Source organism: Cynoglossus semilaevis, unplaced genomic scaffold (assembly GCF_000523025.1).
Source record: "Cynoglossus semilaevis isolate Cse_v1.0 unplaced genomic scaffold, Cse_v1.0 scaffold419, whole genome shotgun sequence".
NCBI classification, from domain to species: domain Eukaryota; kingdom Metazoa; phylum Chordata; class Actinopteri; order Pleuronectiformes; family Cynoglossidae; genus Cynoglossus; species Cynoglossus semilaevis.
The window spans coordinates 107,697-127,354 of NW_007585113.1; the positions used below are offsets into that span (position 1 = coordinate 107,697).

Consider the following 19,658-nt stretch of genomic DNA (forward strand, 5'->3'; position numbering starts at 1 on the left):
CAAAGAAAAAAATAAAAAAAAAAAAAGACAGAAATCTTTGAGCTCTGCTGGTGGTACAGCGTCATATGACCCGTAGCGATGTCTACCTCGGCCTCTGAAAGCTGCTCCTTCAGTTTCTCCACTTCTTCCCGCAGCTCCCGGATGATTCTGGCATTTGGGTCTTCGTTGACCACGGCGTGGTTCACGATGTTCTTGGCCCTGTCGGCGTAACGCAGCGTGGAGAGGGTTTCGTCGTAATTGTCCGCCGCGGGGCTGATGGTGGCCACCATGGCGGTGCGGCTGTTGCCTCCGAGACTGTCCTGCAGGAATAAAAACAACAACAAAAAAAAAATGAAAGAAATTAAGACAAAAAAACGAAATCGATCAAAACATGTACAGTGAAGAAATTTCAATTTTTTTGAGTGAAATAATATTCAAATTGTATATTTAAAAAGAAATAAATTAATCCAAACCAACACAGCTTGAAATCAATAGTGAAAAAAAAAACAATAATAATAATGTATTTATTTTAAAAATATGTATTATTTAAGTATATTGTATTAATTAACTTTATGATCTGAACGTTTTTTAGTGCTTGATATTAAAAAAAAAATTATATTTACATATCAGTTCCTCCCTCTTCCTTCCAGCTACTTTTCAGACATGAAATATTTGTTTGTTTGTTTGTTTTTCTCCAGTTGGGATTCAGTGATTTTACTTTTCGGACATGAAATATTTGTTTGTTTGTTTGTTTTTCTCCAGTTGGGATTCAGTGATTTTTGCTCTGAGCCTGATGTTTTCAAAGCTTGCTTTTAGTTTTTCTTCTTTCCTTTCTTTTCCTTTATTGTCTTATCTTATTTTTTAACGGGTCCAGTTAAACATTATAGACATTGTATGTAAAAGTAAACATTAACTTGAAAGTAAGCTAACTTTTATATTTTCATTTCTGAATTTTTTTTATATTTACTTCTTTAAGATTTCAGTGGGGCAAAAGTCATGTCAGACACGCTCGCTGAAGTTGGAGGGAAATTCTTTCTGTCTCTCTCTCTCTCTCTCTCTGTGTCTCTCTCTCTGCATACCTTGAGCAGCCAGGTGAGCGTAGAGTCTCTGTAGGGAACAAACTTGCTCTTGTTCTTCCCCGCTCCCTGGTCGGCCAAGGCAGAGATAACCAAACCAAGAGTGCTTAGAGACCTGGAGACAAGAGGGGGGAGGGGGGGGCAGTAAGGAGTGGGGGCAGGGTTTGGATAATGACTCAGAACAACGCCAAAAAAAAAAAAAATACAACGGACTATGAGTCATCGTATAGAAAAAGCAAACAGGGATACAGTAAAAAAAAAAAAAAAACATTTGTTAATGATGTCATGAGGACGAGCCAATGAGATGAAGGATGTTACGAGAATCGATCAGACTAATTGAAAACAATGGGCCAAAATCAATAAATGAGTGGACTAACATGATGTCACTAATAAAATAAAACCTGAAATATATGGTACATTTCTGCTAAATGCTAGCAGCTTGAAATATTCAACTTCAGTGATTTTTGGATCAAGCTAAACTGTAGCCGTAATTGACATTTAGCCTTTAGCTTTACATGTCTGTCAGAATGTCCTGTAGGACATCCTGATGGAAGAGCTCTGGTTAAATCAGGTCAGTTTCTTTAGGCGTGGTTCACACACATGGCATTGAAATACAGCCCCGGGCATCTGCTCTGCACAAACACACCCCGTAGGTTTGTGTTTCCCCGAGAAGCGCTGTCGCGGTTTCATCTTGGTACGTGTCTTCTAGACTTACTTGTTGATGTTGCTCCCTTCCTTCAGTCTTTCTCCTGCTGCACCGGTCTTCGCAGCCCGTTCGCTACCTGCCAAATCCACCAGGTTCAGCTTACTCACTCGTTCCCCGGTGGTCTGAGTGGATACAAAAACAAACCAAATTGACGTGACATTCGGGTTCACTTAAAAAAAAAAATTAAAAATATACTTTGGAAGCAGCTTCAATGAGGCGTTAAATGATGAACGTGAAATGAAAAAGGGACGTTTGACCGTCATTTCAAATACTATGCAATCACAATTAGGGCTTAACGTTAGCTTGATTACGTAATAATGTAGCTGATGTTTCGGTATCAGTTCGTAGTAGTTCGTAATCTCTGTGTGTGTGTGTGTGTGTGTTTCGTACCGCAGACTTCACATCCATGAGGGTGTGCGTGAGGATGATGTTAAACACCGCGTGCGATCGGCTGCTTTCCTCGTTCATGTTCGTCGCCGCGACTGTGCGAGACTTGTTTCCCTCTGACATCAGGGACTCGATGTCCTGTCGGAGACAGACGCAGCAAACAAACACGTCCACTTCTTGTTAATTCCTCTACGGCAACCGTCCTACTGTCGGCAGCACAGTGTAATGAAAGACATGAGATGAAGTCCAGCAAGGTTTTCCAATAAAACTCTACCTTATAGCTGGTCACGGCCAGGTGGGAGAGGCCGTCGACATAAGGCCCCAGGACTTTGTGCTCTCTCACTCTGAGTGCTTGACTACTACTGCGGAGGGAGAGTACATCATATCATTGGAACTGGTCTAGAGATTTGAAATATACGGGAATGATGAAGTTAAAAAAAAAAAAAATTGTCCTCACCCTTTAGGATCGAGCAGGTCTCTGACCTTCTCATTGTAAATCTCCATGAAAGAGACTTCAACAGTGAAGCCTTCTCCCTCTCGGGTTTCCCGCTCAGTCCGGCCGAACAGGGAGCTGCACAAACGAGGGATTATACCGGGCTGCTCCGCCGAGCCCATCATGGTGTAGGACTTTCCCGAGCCTGGAGAAACACAGGTAAGGGTAATACTGCTTGTTCCTACAAGTATACGTGATTCAAATATATCAAATGCAAAAAAAAAAAAAATCCTTAAATATGGAATACGACAATAAGAAACGTGTTATACAGAGAAACCTTAAACTGTTACCCGTTTGCCCATAGGCGAAGATGCAGGCGTTGTAACCCATGAAGGCGTTGTCCAGCAGGCTTTCTCCAAGGCACTGGAACATGACGTCCTGACCTGCACACAGAGCGGCAAGGAGTTGATGAACTCCCGTGTTCAGACTGTGACGAGTTTCAACTGTCAACAATTAGTACGACGTGTTGTGTGTGTGGAACAGACACTAGGAATGCGACTATTATTTACATTCAAGACTGCCTACATTGGCTGGTATATATATTCAGAACCTCAAATACATGTATGTGTGTATATATGTGTGTATATTTTTAAAATAAATATATATACATATATATATGTATATATGTGTATATATGTACATCTCTCTCTATATATATATATTTATTTATTTATATATGTGACAGCAGTTACATTAACTCAAAATCCTTGGGTCTCTGTGTATATATGTGTATATATGTATCTATATATATATAGATACATATGTATATATGTAGATATATACATAAGTGTATATATGTGACAATATATGTTCGTGTCAATATATGTATACATATATGTATATATGTGTCAATATATGTTCGTGTCAATATATGTGTACATATATGTATACATATATGTGTATATATGTATACATATTTGTATATATGTGTATATATGTATACATATTTGTATATATGTGTATATATATACACAACTGCTGTGTAACTCATTTCCGGTCTTCTACGCTCTCACCATAAATAGTTTTGAATATCAACGCAAGCACTCTGTCAGGAGATAAGTTTGAAAAATGACTCACGGAGCAGCAGAGTTACACAGGATCTAAAAACAGTGAGTGTTGCACGAAGAGGCCCAGCAGAAGACACAATGTACTAACCAGCAAACTTGTCTCCCTGAGATTCGTCCATGGACCAGAAACAGTAGTCGTAGGCAAAGACCTGAGAATGACGGAAACGTCTGATAACAACCGTCCGCAGCAACACACAGAGACACGCCAGTATTTACCAGGAAGTCAACGAAGTCCAGGATTGTTTTGATGCTCACCTTTGGTTGATTCCTGGGGACACAGAGGGGGGGACAAACGACACTTTAATCCTGCGTGTGTGTGTGTTTCGGTAAACCTACTAACTCAGCTGTTTTGGATGCGAGTACATTTACAACAGCGTGTAAAAATATTCATCATTTAATAACAACGCTGACACCGAGCTGAGATGTACTCCTTTGGATCCCGAACAATGCAAAGTAAATTTTGCTGAATGCTGTAAATTACCATGAAAACACTAAAGTACTAAATCAGCAAAAGACTCACTTTACTTTTACTCAGGTCCACAAATTCAGAGCTGGACCACGTCCAAGTGAGAGAGATGCTGACTTTAGAGAGAAACATTTTAGTTCTTTACTTTTTTTATTACCACATTGTCCCCCCGAGGACGACCTGTGAAGCCCCTCGCTGACCTTTGGGTAAATGCCTTTGAACATGACTGCTACAGTAGTCGTCTATGACGTCACGAGACACATGTTTTAGTAGGTTTCACAACTTCATTACTATAAAATATTTAAATCTAATATATCACGTGTATGTGTGTGTGTATATATATACACACACATACACATATATACACACATATACAAATACAGTATATACACATTTACATTTACACACATACATATATATATATGCACATATATACACATATATACATATACATATATATGCATATATTCATATATACACATATTAGTAGGTTACACAACTTCATTCATTATTATGAAATATTTAAATCTAATATTTAAATCCATAATATGGACAACCACATGTATGTGCATACATATACACATACAGTATATACACATTTATACATATATATGCACATATATACATATATATGCATTATATACTGTATATATACACACATATATACATATGCACATACATTCAAATATATGCACATACATACATATATATGCATATATACTGTATATACATTCATATATATATGCACATATATACATACATATATATAGTAAAAAATAAACCTAGCTAATAAACCTACCTACCCACTGCACTGAAGAAAAAGTATAACGAAGACAAAGCTAGCTAATGTTGCTTTTCTCAACTGATGATTTAAAAAAAAAAACAAAGAGAAAGAGATACAGAAATAGAAGGAAACAGAGATAGAATGCTAAAGACAAAGAGCATCATTTCTGTACCCTGAACCCATATATAATTTTAAAAGGTGTTGCTTGCTCAGGTATAAAAGTCGGTTCGGTTTAAACAGAGGATAAATTTAGTTTTTTTTTTTGGCCACACGCACTAACACGAACACACAAACACGTTATGGGGCTGTTTTAAAACAAGGCCTCCCTATGAGAGACTTGGCCGCAGCATGAAAGAGCAACATTAAGTCCTGTCCACTTCTCCACTGGCAAGGACATTCCTGAGATAACTGGCAGAGCCGCATAGCGCCGAGGAGTCACCCTGGGAGGGAGGGTGGCTGGTCAGAGAGTCGGTGCCCTTACAAAACTCAAATGGAATCCCACATTTTAGGGGTCGAAAAAAAAAAAAAAACACTAATCCATCCTGGCTGTAAATAACATGTACTTTAGGTACGATTTACTACATGACATTTTTTTTTTTACTCTCTTGCAGCCACAAACAGATTAATCAAGCGACACAAATCCCTTGCAGTTTGAGTTCGGTGCAATTGCACGGAATTAATGAAATCTGGTGTTAACTAGAAGTGATGGAGCTTCGCCAGCTATTGTTGAACTTTCAGGTTTGGGAAGCAGCTAACAATGGTTCATTAATCTGCAGCACTCCGGGTCTGACAGCCCCCGCTGTAGCTCTGTTCGCAGGTACCAGGAGCGCCGGAGTATATTAACAACCCCCCCTTCTTCCTCCTCCTCCTCCTCCTCCTCCTCCTCTTCCTCCTCCTCCTCCTCCAGGCTCAGTTCAGCAATTCAGTGAAACCTGTCAGGCGGTAGGCTGACTTAAGCAGAATGTGTGAAGCCCCGGGTTGGTCAGTGACTTCCTCGACAAACAAAGCTTGTTTGAGCACTTAATGGACAACAGTCTACTGGGAAACCACTGTGATCAGGACGTACAGTGGAAACTATGTACTTCATATAATGGAATTTCAGGTGAATTCAGATCGTCCTCACATATGAGATGACAACACGGTAGTTACTAAAAGCTCATGTCAATGTTGCCAAAAAGCTTGTAAAACCTGTTCATTTTGAGCTCCACCGGGGGGAGGAAAAAAAGAAAGAAAACGCGGCACAACTGAAGCATGTCGGAGCAGAGAGGAAACAATTACCGATCCGTCCGTTCATCTAAAACAACTGCACAGACGAAATATGTCAGACTAGGAATAAAATTCCTAACCCGAGATGTTTGTTGTCTGCTCCGAGCAGGACTGAGCTGGAACAGGCACACCCTTTGTAAAGAGAGGAACGATGGGAGAACGGTGAGGGACATGAAAGAATGGAGAGGAGTCAAAGGAGGAGGTCGGGTGAGGTTGGAGCCCAGAGCCTTTCAAGCAGCTTTCTGCTAACTAGTACAAACATGTGCAAAGTCATCTGCCAGCAGAAGGATTTATTTCCTGGGGGAAATTAAGTAGAGTGTAGTGTAAACTCTTAATAATTAAAAAACAAAAGAAAAAAAAAAAAAAGATCCAGCACTTGTTTCTTGGCGGTTCTACCACATTTTTACCACATTACCAATCTAAAAAATTAAATTAAATTGGTATATTAGTTAAAATATGAAAAAAAAATTTCACCTGCACTACTCCTATAATTCTAATATTATTAAGACAAAACGATAAAAAAAAAAATCTAAAGAATGACAAAAGACTTGAAAAAATTTAAATAATGATTTAAAAAATGAAGTTTGGTTTATTTAGAGTACCATTCATTCTCATAGATGTGACGATTTAAATGTCAAATGAAAATCATAATCATGATAAAAAAAACATTGGCATGTTAATAAATGAGTCTTACCGAGGATCTCCTTTGTTCATGTTGTTGTTGGCAGGATGCAGAACTGTCTGGTTCCCCTCCATCTCCACCACACATTTTGACTTTAGTTCTTTTTCTGTGTCAAAACGGGGGAAGCAGGGAATAAATATTTCCATTTTAAAAAGTCATTTTATTTTTTTTATAAACTTTCTTTTTACTTCAGAGCGATGACGACTGCAGATAACGTTCACTAAGTACGGTAAACAACGCGCGTGACGTCTCGTCACGTGTTTGTCGAAGCGTTGCGTCTGTTGTGACACAGTGTAAATAAAGGAAAATTCTGAATTATTCTTTGACTTTCAGGAATATAAATAGAGTTCAAATAAAATGTGTTTATTGTATTGTATTGTATTAAATGCGGTGAGTTATTAGAGACAATAATAACCAGTGACAAAAATATAAATACACAAGCAGTCCACTATAGAGTGCAGAGCAACAGATAGTCAGTCAGTTAGTCTACGTGCGTTTATTTCTTTTCCACCTAGTAAATACTTTTATTGATGATGATTCATACAGCCCGTGGTTGAGCAAAAAAAAAAGCAGGTTCACACTTGCCTCTCCATATTTGCACTCACAAAGAGAGGCAGTAAATATGAGGTCAGCACTAAACAGTCCAATCACACCAGGAGAGACGCCACGTGCGTCATTCTTTTGTAAAAAAACTTTAAGAAATCCCAGAGGGAGAAAGCTTTTACTGGTATTAAGCTGCGGGCTAGCCAAAAACATAATTGCTTTATTGACTGCTGCCATCTGTTTGATCAAACCAGCAATGAAACGTCCTTCTGTTTTGTGTGTGATAATTTACACTATAAACTTTAACATGACCAGACAAGCTGAGTAAAACTCACCTAAAATAAAACATAAAAATAGCCAAAACCTACAAAAAAACCAGCACCAACGAAATAAATGTATTGATATTACTGGACTGAACTGACCTCTCCTGTTCATTGGCCGCACACGAACAGCAACCTTCACATTAGTGTCACTGAAGCTGTTGTCCTCCATGATGTTACTTCACCTGCAGAACATAAACAATGACTGGAAACGGTTGTAACTCTGTTTACAAAAACAACTTTTATGGTCGAGTTTGAAAGTCATTTCTAACGCTTATATTATAAAATTCTACAAAAGTACTTCCCTTTTCTGCCTTCCCTTTCCTTCTTCTTTGATATGGTTTTAATATTTATAATAAAGAATATAAATTCTCAAATAGAATTCTCTAGTTATTTGACAATGTTGTAGCAACAGAGCAGCATTTATAGCACCACCTGCAGGAGAGGGAGGTTAAAACACGAGCCATTGATTCGCTTAAAGTTGCCAGATTTGTGTATAACATTTTAAGTAAAGTTGGTCCAAAATTGTATTTGACATGCAACCTTGTTTTTCTAATTGTACATGTACTTGTGGTACTGTAAATATGACGTATGACGTGAATACTTTACAACAAAGATCATTTTGAAAATAAGAAGTCTGAGAATATTTTGTTGTATATAATGGACTAGTAGGTGCGAACAACTGACGATTTGTCTAAAAGTACAGATATAGTCATAATTTAGTTTCACCTGACACATCCACCAGCTTCCTTGCTTACGTTACAACAAAGTTCAAAACACTCACCTGAGTGATATTGAAAAAAAAACAAGATAAGATACGAAGTGAGAAAGAAGTAGAAAAAATAAACGAATAAGTGCTAATAAGTTACAAAAGTTACGTTCTTGGTGAACACTGACCTTACCAAAAAAGTGCGCAGTTGTTCCTTGAGGTACCTTGAAGAACACGGGAATTGCAGCAGCGACTGTTAGCTTTGGAAGCTAAAGAAAGCTGGATAAGCGAAGCAAACGCCGAGTACTTTTATAATACATTTACAATGGCTGCTGGTTAATTTAATATCATTACTCAGTGTCGTTGTTATATAAAATGTCACATGTCACAACACTCACGGCAGTTCCCCGTTCCACTGCTGCATCGACTCGTCCACCTGTTGCATTTCCTGAAACTTCCCACAGAGCACAGTCAGTCAAGCCATGTCAAATGGTAGCTAAAGGGATTTGCTGCAGCTGAGCCCTGGTTTCCCCGGTGGCGCTCTGTTCTCCACACTTGTACGACTGGTTTAAGGCGATCTCAGCGCCACTCTGTGACACCGAGTGCATTACAACTCTGTGCTTTTTTTTAAGTAATAACAAATCTGTGTGAGACACATTTTGTTCAGTAGACTTTAACATGTGCTACTGTGATGCAACAGGGTAAATGCTGTGGTAGTGTCATAATGTTTACGTTTATTATTAAAAAAAACAACCCAATTCAAATGGAGTTCAGACGGGTAAAAAGCGCTCCACGCCACTTTGCGACAGTTATTGGCGCTTGGTGGCAGAAGCCGTGTTCTGACGCAACGTGGACTTGTTTACTATCTTTGACAGCACCCTCGGTTTATTAAGTGAATGTTAGGTATATAATCTATAGCTACTGATATTAAACCGGACTCATTATAAAAAAGAAGAGATGGGGAAACCAAAGAAAAAAAGTGAGTTTGTGACAACGTTTTTTATTGTTTTTTAAATGTTTTTAGCAGTGGCTCAATGTGGCTCTAGCATGTGCTAATGCTAACACTATGTTTTCTTTTACCCTGTTTTAAAACCTCTCGATGGCATAAATGTATTTTAACAGTACTCAACACTTCCGATGAAACAAAAACATGTTTTGCCACAATTATTACACCCTAAAACTTAATTGTGTTGCAAAAAGTTCTCCAGTGTTTAAAACAACATTTGACTTGTTTAAGTCACGTTTATAGATTTGACTGTGAAGTAGACCTGAAGCTAAGATATAACCGAAGGATTTAAAATTATTTGTTCCATCTATTGGAAATTTGAAAATGTCATTGAGTGTGTTAGACTTAATAATGAGGTTCTTAATGTTGTGGTCATGTGCACAAACCAAAGAAAATTAGTTTCTGATTGTGGACAAGCGGAGACACAAGTGTATAAAAAAAGATTAACTTTAAAAAAAAAAAAGATATTATTGACTAGTAAACATATTGGTTACTATTATAATCGGTATTCCAGTTCTAAACATTATTGATGTGTCAGGTGACCTCAGTCGAGCTGAGCTGATGATGATGACAATTGCTGACGTCATCAAGCAGCTTGTTGAAGCCCACGAAGAAGGCAAGGACATCAATCTCAACAAGTAAGCACTCATTTACAACCGTATCTCACTTTAAGTAACACATTTCTGTTACTGTTACTTCTGTTACTTTGTAGACGGTCTATTCTGATAGACGGTCTCTTTCTGATATTGACGAGAAACATTCAGTGTATTTCTTGTCAAACAGAGTCAAAACCAAGACATCAGCCAAATACGGACTTGAAGCTCAGCCCCGGTTGGTGGACATCATCGCAGCTGTTCCACCACAGTACCGTCGTGTGCTGGTACCCAAACTCAAGGCCAAACCCATCCGCACTGCTAGCGGGGTAAGACGCTCATCTCTTTAACAATCAATCACAACGTTCTGTAGGACTACAACAGCAATAATCTAATCTAATCTAATTTGTAAATATCTAGTAACTCAGTTACCTCTGTTACAGTCATAGTGGATTTATCTTCCTTCCCTTCTTGCAGATTGCAGTGGTTGCTGTAATGTGCAAGCCACATCGATGTCCACACATCAGCTTCACAGGGAACATCTGTGTGTATGTATATTTATGGTGTTATTTTCTAGATAAAATACAATATTTTAATATTTAATTTGGACACCTTTAACAACAGACATGATGTGATGTCAACATTTACTTTAAATTGTTCTAAAGATTTGATCTTAACTCTTGTTATCAATGTCTCTTCTTTGACAGTTATTGTCCTGGTGGACCGGATTCTGACTTTGAGTATTCGACACAGTCTTACACTGGTTATGAAGTAAGTCAGTTACCAAACACACTATATATATATATATTTGTATTAAACAATATTATTATATGGATGTTTATCTTAATATCATTCAAAATAAATGTGATATTTACATGAATAGTTTTTTTACACCCGATGTTTAATTAATTTGACATAAAAGTCGTTTTGTTTGGTGGTTTTCCCTTTAAGAATGTCACATGTAACACCGTACTGTCATACTTTTCTTTTTTCCTGACAGCCAACATCAATGAGAGCCATCCGTGCTCGGTACGACCCATACCTCCAGACAAGGCACAGAGTAGAGCAGGTCGGTGTGTCCACTTGAAAAGTGATTTCTTTATAAATTGGCAGCTAATTTCTCAGTCTTATTTTTCGGAGAATTTAATTCAGTTTCAGTATTGTACGTTATAACTTTTGTCGTTTCTTGCTTCGTGTGCTGTGCGCAGCTGAAGCAGCTGGGCCACAGTGTTGACAAAGTGGAGTTCATCGTAATGGGTGGGACTTTCATGGCTCTGCCCGAGGACTACAGGGACTACTTCATTAGAAACCTGCACGACGCCCTGTCGGGACACGCCTCAAACAATGTGGCCGAGGCTGTCAGGTACCAAGTGACTCAATGACCTGTGTCGTTTTATGTCTTCTTGCCATCCTTTAAATATGAAAAACATAAAATAATAAATAATAAAAACTGGATAGACTTGATAAATATATATATATATTTAATATTTCTGTATTTATCATGTTGATGCTGCTCCTGGGAAAACGTAATCTCAGATTATCATTTGTATTTGCTTTACATTTTAACACATTTTTTATTCGAGCGACATTAACCACAGTCCCCACTAGAGGGAGCTATACTACTATTTTAAGGATAATATTCACAGTCGTCTTTACAAAGACTTAGTAGAATTACCTTAAAAGACCTGTTAAACCTAAATATACAAGCTTGAAAACCGTGCTTCCTTAACTAAAAAAATCTTAATCTTTTTTTGTTTATATTTTAAAACTAATCAAATAAACATAAACACCGATTCACACCTGCACTCAGACATAGATTTAGATTTCGTTAACTAACCCATAGTCCTTATAGTCAGGTGGTATTGAACCAGAGACCCTTTGGAGTTACTTAGATCAGTAATCATCAAGTGGTGGTCAGTGGGCCAAATCAGGCCCGCTGAAGCGTCCAATCAGGCCCCTTTGACTGGATTCCAAAATAAACCTCAAATAATAATGTTAGACAAAAACGTGATTTTTATTTCATTACATTTGACGCTCCAACCACCAAGGTGTTTGTCCCTCCGACAAAATAGTTAGCGATCGCTAATGCGAGGTAATGTGAAAGTGTCCGTATCTTTTCATTTCTTCACAGAAAGTGAGTGTAATTTCCCAGGTTTGTTGACAGAGTTAGTTTTTACTGATCACTGAGACTAAAGGACTAGCTTTCCAGGAAGTGGCCGAACATCTGCTCAGTATGGATGAGACGCGACTTTTGTAGATGACTTGGAGAAGAGTCAAAGTCAGAGTAGAAATGCCCATTTGGTGAAAACGTCATACAGATGATTGGAGCAAATAATGGCTTTTTCACAGGAACGAGCCTGTTTTTTTTTTTTTTTTTTTTTTCAGTAATAGCTATTTACTTCCCCGATGTCCAATAAGAAATGAAAGGCCAGAGTGTGTGCTTTCGTGTTCCCGCTGCACCGTAAACTTTATAAGAAAGCGTTTATTTAGCCTCATTTTTTTTTTACTTAATGTGTGTGTTTCCTAAGTGGGTTGCTTGAAAAGAACACAGTTAAAACTGATTTTTTTTTTTTTTTTTTTTTTTTAAGGAAATGGAGAAACTAATCTCGCTGCTATGCTATTAGCGTTCCTCATTAAGATGCTATGATTATAGCAATTCTGTCGGTGTTTGCTGTGTCAAAACAGGAGTAGGCAGTCGGTTTGGACAGGAACGGCTCTTAATTCTTTTCACTCTGTGTGTGTCGTTCAGTGTGTGTGCGCGCCATATCTGTGATGGGCGTTCGTGCCTTGCCTCTCATCAGGCTCAGCCAGCGTCTGATCTGATCACATCAGCAAGATACCACCAGATAATCACCAAAGATAATAGACTTTTTATTGATTCATCTCATACAATCTGATCATTCTCTCTGGAGCATAAACTCCTGTAATTGGTATAAATCAACCAGCAGACTGTAAAAGATAGACATTTATTGCCAGCACATACAGGATCGGCGGGAACATGAGGCGGCATGAGGAGAGCTAATGGTCATTGAAGCAGCTGGAGTGGAGAAAATCACAGCTGGCCAGGATGATGGGAGATTTGGGGCAATTGTGTGCCGTTTCTGAGATTTCAATCATCAACCAAAATAAGGGTTAGAATTAACACAGGAGTCGGGGCTTTCGGGGGCCAGATGAAAATGACAGTCTTGAGGTTCTAATAAAGGTAAAGCAGTGAAGTGCGGCACCTCTGTTCCTACGTCTGTCTCCACACATTACAACCTTCGCGAAGAAAGGTCACGTACCGGAGACGTCTCCCGGCAGATTTATTCAAAAAAGCATTCGGCTAATTTCCATGGAATTTGTCATGGTCTGGGGCAAGACCTTTTTTCTTTTCAAAGCTTATCCATTTGACGGATGAATTTAGGATTCCTTCTTCTTCTTCTTCAATGTCGCAAGATCGTTTTTCTTTTTTTGTGTTTTTTTTTTTTGTTTAAAAAAACAAAGGTTGTATTTAAAAAAAAAAAAAACAGCTAAAATGCTATGCACCTGCTCGTGTCGTGCTCGTTTATCATCTCTGCTGCTGTTCTAACTCGTCTCTAAGGGCAAAAAGGAGAAAACATTTTGTTTAGATCGGGCGTGGGTGAACTTTTTGACTCGCGGGCCACATTGTGGTCCAAAGATTGATGGAGCGTTCGTGTGAACTAAGCCAAATCACGTAAAAGTCATGCATAAAGGCTAAAATGCTAAAAAAGAATTTAGCATGTTCTACGCCATCTATTGGAGAAACATGGGTATTGCAGGGGAAAGGCAGAAGTATAATGATAATGTAAATAAATTATATAATTTTGAAAAGTTTGGCGGGCCGGATTAAAAAGCTGAACGGGCCGCCTCCGGCCCCCGGGCCTTAGTTTGCCCATGTCTGCTCTAGAATTTGACAGGGGGGCCGGGTCAGAAGCAGATGGATTGAGCGTTTGTGTGTACTAAGCTAAATGACGTCAAAGTCATGCATAAAGGCTAAAATGCTAAAAAAGAATTTAGCATTTTCTACGCCATCTATTGGAGAAACATGGGTATTGCAGGGGAAAGGCAGAAGTATAATGATAATGTAAATAAATTATATCATGCCTGGTTTAGATGTTGTGTGACTAAAACATAGATGTGTGCAATAGCCACAAACATGTACAGAACGTTTCTGTATTTCTTCTAAGAATATATATATATATAAATTATTTTTAACATTGTCAAACAGGCGAGTCAAAACAAGTAAAAAGGCAAATATGGCCGGATACCCAAATGAAATTAAATAAAATTAAAATTACAATTTTATATAACATTACTATTTGATGTATATTTAAAAAAAATATTATAACAAAGCTAAAGAAATTTTTAATCCTTAAAAGCAGTGTTTCCCAAAACTTTTTTTTCTGGGGACCCATATTTTAAAAGTCACAAACCTTCGTGACCCAAGTTAATAGAAATTATTCGTAAATCGCAAAATAAAGGTGTACTTGACCTTAAACATTCATGAGCATATTTTATTGTTAACTGAGTGATATCTGAGCAATTAGTATTACTAACTAACAAAGTTTTACACATAACCACAGGTGGAGCTTTTAAACTTGCATTTTGAGGAACTGATGACCCCAAAAAAAGCTCTTGCGACCCACCCGAGGGTCGCGACCCAATCGTTGGTAAACAATGCTTTAAAGCATGTGATGTTTTCTATTTGACCTCACGATTTTGGAATCCAGTCGCTGGCAACATTGGACGGCTTGTTGAGCCAGATCTGGCCCGCGGACCGCCGGTTGATGATCACTGACTTGAAGAAATCTATCAGCAGATGTCTGAAGTCTTCAGACGTGTTTTAAGGTTGTGTGTAAAGTTGTGAATTTTTTTACTTAAATTCCAGCAGAGTTCAAGCTTCAATCGCAGGTGTTCCGGCTCACTTTATTAAAACAGACGTATTAGTATTGATCAAGTATCTGACGTAGTTGAGAAATGAGTCCCGCAGTGCTTATAGATAAGTATCTATTAGCGAGACGTCGACGTTAAACATTAAATAAAAACATCAAATGTTTCCATCTCATGGGCGACATTCTCTCACTGTCATGACTCATAAAGAAGTGAATAATCCCGGTCCTTAACTTCCCTTTGGCACAAAGTAAACAGTCAGTAATGATTCATTAAGTGATATTTTGCATGACAAACACTTTGCCGGCAACTGTTTCCTTCATCGCTCCAGTGTGTCTTTAATGTGACGACAGCGTCGACTATCTGGATAATGAGGCGCGCAGCTTTCAGCGCCTATATTGATGTTGTTAAATGATCCCAGCGTGCGGAGCCCTCCGGCGCTTTGTGTCTCGGAGCTCCGACTAAATAGTCTAATTATAAAAAAAAACATATAATGTCTACAGGAGGTTATGTGATATAATGTAAAGCCTGACGTTCCCGGGATGGGTTTCTCTCCTGCAGGTACTCGGAGCGCAGTAACACCAAGTGCGTGGGAATCACTATCGAGACGCGGCCAGACTACTGCCTGAAGAGACACCTCAGTGATATGCTGAGTTACGGCTGCACGCGGCTGGAGATAGGCGTCCAGAGTGTGTACGAGGACGTGGCCCGTGACACAAACAGGTCAGGGAGGAACAAATGAATGATTGAAGCGGTTTAAAGATGAGAAGCAGAAAGCTGCTTTGATGGTGGTTTTTTTTTTTCCCCTTCTGACTTTCATACCGCTCGTATATCTTCCAGAGGCCACACGGTGCGAGCCGTGTGCGAGTCCTTCCACCTGGCAAAGGACGCCGGTTTCAAAGTGGTCGCCCACATGATGCCGGACCTTCCCAATGTGGGCATGGAGAGGGATGTGGAGCAGTTCATCGTAAGCACTGACATTTCTTTTCTTTTTTTTTTTAAGCCACCAAATGTGTTGACTACAGATATTTCCAAAAAAAAAAAAAAAGGGATTTTCAATGACAGACGCGCCACTATTTAAAAAAAAAAAAAATGTGTTGTTGCCAAGGTGCAGCTTAAAATCAGTTCAGTTTGCGTCATTCAATGCCGTTTTAAGCCATCATGAAACGGAGTTAAATGTAAACTGCTTTCAAAGGCACGCACGAAGTACAAAGAGAGTAGCTTTTACATGCTTTTTGGGCCAAATAATTCTTTTTAAAGCAATTCAAAATGCACCAAACATGCGAGCTACGTGCATTTTTCCTCCTCGTAAAAAAAGTTAATGTAGTGTTTTTTTTTTCTTCAATACAACGATTACGATTTTATCTTAAAAGACAGTTTTGAAGTAAATATCAAGAACTTGTGTTTCTATGCATTTGGCTTAATAGATGAGCAGTTAAGGTGGACCAGTTAAGGTGGCGCAGTTTGGAAGATGAAGTCAGAGAGGTAAGGTGGTGAGATGGTTTTGGAGACGTCTTGAGGAGAGATGGTGATAAAAGGATGCGACAGATGAAGTTTTGCCAGGCAGGGAGGAAACGAGGAAGACTCCGGATAAGAAGTTGTGATGTCATAAAAGAGGACTTAGAGATTGTTGGTGTGAAAGCGGAGGAGGCAGCGAGTGGGGGGGGAGGATGGGGGGTGAGATGGAGGCTGAAGATACACTGTGGCGACCCCTGTAGGGAATAACCATAAACAGATAAAGAAGGAGAAGAGATCAAATAAAAAAAAGAATAATGGTCCCAGTGTGACATAGATTAAATGTCATGAAGTCGAATCAGCTTTGATCGTGCGTCAATAGTCGGAAATAATCATTTACATTAGTAGCTCAGCTCAGATAACACACTGGTTCACAACGAAATGTGGCTTTATGACTACATTGGCACTGAATGGATTTTCTTTTATATGAATGTTAGACGTACTGCAATCTCTAAGTTTTTTACAGTACATACTCGCGTATTAGCCGACCCCTGAAAATTGATCCCAAAATGATGATTTTTATAAAAACTCGCATATATAATTTTTTTTTTTGCAGTGTTAAAATGTCTTACTCCTGCCGCGTGCGTCACCAAAGAATTAGAAAACGATCTTGCTAAACACTGTTTACGTTAAAATTGCGAAAATTTCGCCAATGTTTGTTTTGCGAAATTCAGAATAGACGTGACGTGTTTTTGCGTCACACTATATCAGTGGTAGAGTTAAAATAATTATAATTGTAATGCTACTTTTGACCACACGATCGACTTGGTGTTTATTTTCGGCGATGATGCGATCGATGGAAAATGCTGTCCGCGGCATTTGTGCGCATACTGTGGAACCTCGAGATACAAGTATTTTTTCAAGATACGAGCAAGCCTTCGAGCTAATTTTTGCTTCGAGATACGAGTAAAGATTCGAGATACGAGCACGCTTACAGACCCCGACGCTAGGTGGCCGAGCACACGGAGCAGCCCACGCCGCCTCACTCGTTCACTTCACTTGTTCGTCCACTTTCGAGCTAATATTTGCTTCGAGATACGAGTAAAGATTCGAGAGACGAGCACGCTTACAGACGCCGACGCTAGGTGGCGGAGCACACGGAGCAGCCCACGCCGCCTCACTCGTTCACTTCACTTGTTCGTCCACTTTTGAGCTAATATTTGCTTCGAGATACGAGTAAAGATTCGAGATACGAGCACGCTTACAGACGCCGACGCTAGGATGCCGAGCACACGGAGCAGCCCACGCCGCCTCACTCGTTCACTTCACTTGTTCGTCCACTTTCGAGCTAATATTTGCTTCGAGATACGAGTAAAGATTCGAGAGACGAGCACGCTTACAGACGCCGACGCTAGGTGGCCGAGCACACGGAGCAGCCCACGCCGCCTCACTCGTTCACTTCACTTGTTCGTCCACTTCCGTACGCATCTCCCGCGAGATATGGGAGTTTTTTTTAGAGGGGAAAAAAATGATTCGAGACACGAGCGCCTCGAGTTACGAACTCGGTCCTGGAGCGGTTTTTGCTCGTATCTCGAGTTCCACCGTATATGCCGACCCCCCCTTACGCTTTGATCTTTATTTTTTTGTGGTTTTAATACGGCTTTTTAGTACGCAGGAGTGTCAAAGTCACGGGCCACATTCAGCACATTTAAATGTCAAGTGGTCAACCTCGAGATACTAGCATCCCGACATACGAGTATTCCGAGATACGAGCAAGCCTTCGAGCTAATATTTGCTTCGAGATACGAGTAAAGATTCGAGATACGAGCACGCTTACAGACGCCGACGCTAGGTGGCCGAGCACACGGAGCAGCCCACGCCGCCTCACTCGTTCACTTCACTTGTTCGTCCACTTTCGAGCTAATATTTGCTTCGAGATACGAGTAAAGATTCGAGATACGAGCACGCTTACAGACGCCGACGCTAGGTGGCCGAGCACACGGAGCAGCCCACGCCGCCTCACTCGTTCACTTCACTTGTTCGTCCACTTTCGAGCTAATATTTGCTTCGAGATACGAGTAAAGATTCGAGATACGAGCACGCTTGGTTTTCGGAGTATCAAGAACACAAAGTTTCTTGAAGCAGCGCGTGAACACGGGTAACTAGTAAACTACTTCCTGTTCAAAGTAACACCGGTGTAACGCTCCAGGGTAGATCCTCAGGTAAACTGCTGGTGACATCTTTGATCTTTGTCTGTTGTTCTGCAGCGAGTGTGTCGGCCTTGTTTATCTCAGCGGTGTGTATCGTGTATGATCTGAAAGCCGCCTTAAAATAGAAAGTAGCTGCGTCGACAGATGTGTCTCACCAGCGGGCTCATTGACACCACCAAACACCGACACCTGACTGTAGGATGTAAATGAACTCTACTTGAGCCTCCACTTAATTGCTTTTGTTGTTGTTGTTGTTGTTGTTGTTGGTTTTTTTTTCTACACAAAAATCTCCCCATTGAGAGTATTCTGAGTGTAGTTCCCTAATTGGTGCGTGAGTGATTATCTGCAGCACCCTTGATGGGATGTGTCACTCACTGCGTCAGACGCCAGCAGCGGTGAAACATTCCCCCCCCGCCCCCCCCTTCTCTGACATGTCTGTGTATTCTCATCGGGATGTCTAGTTATTACTGCCGGTGTGGTGACTCACAGCATGTCGCGTTACAAAAGAACAATCTGAAGTCTCGTTCACAGGAGGAAAAGTTCCGACCCTTAATGATCCGGTCTAATGAGCTCTTAATTAAACGCGTGAAGACAACGGGGAAAAAAATCAAACGTCCTCTTTCCCGGGGAATCTTAAGAGTACGGTCCTCACGGAGTTAACCGGATTAGAAAAGTTTTTGCTACCATTTCGCTGCAGTCAAGACACAGGTTTAATTATGATTCACTGACATCAAATTTTTTAAATTTTTTTTTAATATAATTATATTGCACCAATGGGACGCCAGTGCCCATAAGCACTGCGTCAGTCATTCGTGACTGCTCTGCGGAGTAAGTGCACCCAGCAGGAGGCAGCACAATGCTTAACCAAGGATTCCCCCACCGCCCCCCACCATAAATGGAAATAAAATTTGTGTTTATGTATATGTTTTTTTAAATATTTATTTTTCAAATCTTCACTATGGCCCTTACTATACACATATAGTATACGCTCTATACCATTGTTTCCCAAAGACTGGGTCGCGACCC

At 39.8% G+C, this 19,658-nt stretch overlaps 2 protein-coding genes across 12 annotated transcripts in view; one reads left to right on the forward strand and one right to left on the reverse strand.

Moving 5' to 3' along the window:
• Positions 1 to 9,145, reverse strand: part of LOC103398521 (kinesin-like protein KIF13B) — a 24,970-nt gene extending 15,825 nt beyond the window's left edge. For 4 of the 10 annotated variants that reach the window (XM_025053628.1, XM_025053627.1, XM_025053626.1 and 1 more), the window contains exons 1-13: positions 8,877 to 9,145; positions 8,667 to 8,757; positions 7,872 to 7,954; positions 6,919 to 7,012; positions 3,964 to 3,976; positions 3,797 to 3,857; positions 2,932 to 3,024; positions 2,606 to 2,786; positions 2,423 to 2,510; positions 2,152 to 2,286; positions 1,771 to 1,883; positions 1,059 to 1,170; positions 171 to 299 (exon numbers count right to left, since the gene is read on the reverse strand). In XM_025053628.1, coding sequence (XP_024909396.1) covers positions 171 to 299; positions 1,059 to 1,170; positions 1,771 to 1,883; positions 2,152 to 2,286; positions 2,423 to 2,510; positions 2,606 to 2,786; positions 2,932 to 3,024; positions 3,797 to 3,857; positions 3,964 to 3,976; positions 6,919 to 7,012; positions 7,872 to 7,941 — 1,089 coding nt within the window. In that variant the 5' untranslated portion in view covers positions 7,942 to 7,954; positions 8,667 to 8,757; positions 8,877 to 9,145. Of the gene's footprint in view, positions 1 to 86; positions 300 to 1,058; positions 1,171 to 1,770; positions 1,884 to 2,151; positions 2,287 to 2,422; positions 2,511 to 2,605; positions 2,787 to 2,931; positions 3,025 to 3,796; positions 3,858 to 3,963; positions 3,977 to 6,918; positions 7,013 to 7,871; positions 7,955 to 8,666; positions 8,758 to 8,876 lie in introns of all 10 variants that reach the window. The other 6 variants (XM_025053623.1, XM_025053622.1, XM_025053620.1 and 3 more) reach the window with 6 other exon arrangements.
• A 145-nt stretch (positions 9,146 to 9,290) lies between these two features.
• Positions 9,291 to 19,658, forward strand: part of elp3 (elongator acetyltransferase complex subunit 3) — a 19,571-nt gene continuing 9,203 nt past the window's right edge. For both annotated transcript variants that reach the window (XM_008337152.3, XM_025053629.1), the window contains exons 1-9: positions 9,291 to 9,457; positions 10,023 to 10,122; positions 10,268 to 10,406; positions 10,555 to 10,625; positions 10,785 to 10,848; positions 11,078 to 11,146; positions 11,286 to 11,440; positions 15,529 to 15,690; positions 15,808 to 15,934. In XM_008337152.3, coding sequence (XP_008335374.1) covers positions 9,436 to 9,457; positions 10,023 to 10,122; positions 10,268 to 10,406; positions 10,555 to 10,625; positions 10,785 to 10,848; positions 11,078 to 11,146; positions 11,286 to 11,440; positions 15,529 to 15,690; positions 15,808 to 15,934 — 909 coding nt within the window. In that variant the 5' untranslated portion in view covers positions 9,291 to 9,435. The remainder of the gene's footprint in view (positions 9,458 to 10,022; positions 10,123 to 10,267; positions 10,407 to 10,554; positions 10,626 to 10,784; positions 10,849 to 11,077; positions 11,147 to 11,285; positions 11,441 to 15,528; positions 15,691 to 15,807; positions 15,935 to 19,658) is intronic.